This window comes from Penaeus monodon, chromosome 28, assembly GCF_015228065.2.
Source record: "Penaeus monodon isolate SGIC_2016 chromosome 28, NSTDA_Pmon_1, whole genome shotgun sequence".
NCBI classification, from domain to species: domain Eukaryota; kingdom Metazoa; phylum Arthropoda; class Malacostraca; order Decapoda; family Penaeidae; genus Penaeus; species Penaeus monodon.
The window spans coordinates 25,437,782-25,438,177 of NC_051413.1; the positions used below are offsets into that span (position 1 = coordinate 25,437,782).

The 396-nt window shown below is 40.2% G+C and overlaps 1 protein-coding gene across 1 annotated transcript in view; it reads left to right on the top strand.

Moving 5' to 3' along the window:
• LOC119591430 (nucleoporin NUP188 homolog) overlaps positions 1 to 396 on the top strand; it is a gene marked incomplete in the record, with an annotated part of 23,587 nt that overhangs the window by 19,374 nt on the left and 3,817 nt on the right. The window contains 1 exon segment of the mRNA XM_037940171.1: positions 243 to 374. Coding sequence (XP_037796099.1) covers positions 243 to 374 — 132 coding nt within the window.

Genomic DNA, 396 nt, shown 5'->3' on the forward strand with positions numbered 1-396 from the left:
CTTTCCCCCCCTCACCACCTTCCCCCTCATATATGTTTTATATCTAACTGATTGTAAATATTTTTTACTATTTAAGTGTGGTAAATTATGTAAAATATAAGCATTATACTTTTAATTACATATTTTACAGACAATAAAGATTGGTAGAACAGCTAACCATCTGTTGCCTACTGTGTTTTTATGTCTCTCTTATCATTTATCTTACTTAACTATCCCCTCTGCTGTCTCCTTGCTGTTCCTAGTGTGGTGAAGAAGAAGTAGTAGGGGAGCTGCTCCTGCTGCTGTCAACACTGTCCAGGGTCGCTGAGCTGTCCGATGACCTCTCCACACAGACACTCTCATCTACTCTTACTCTCACAATTCCCCCATCCAAGGTAGGAAGGAGTTTTGTGTGCT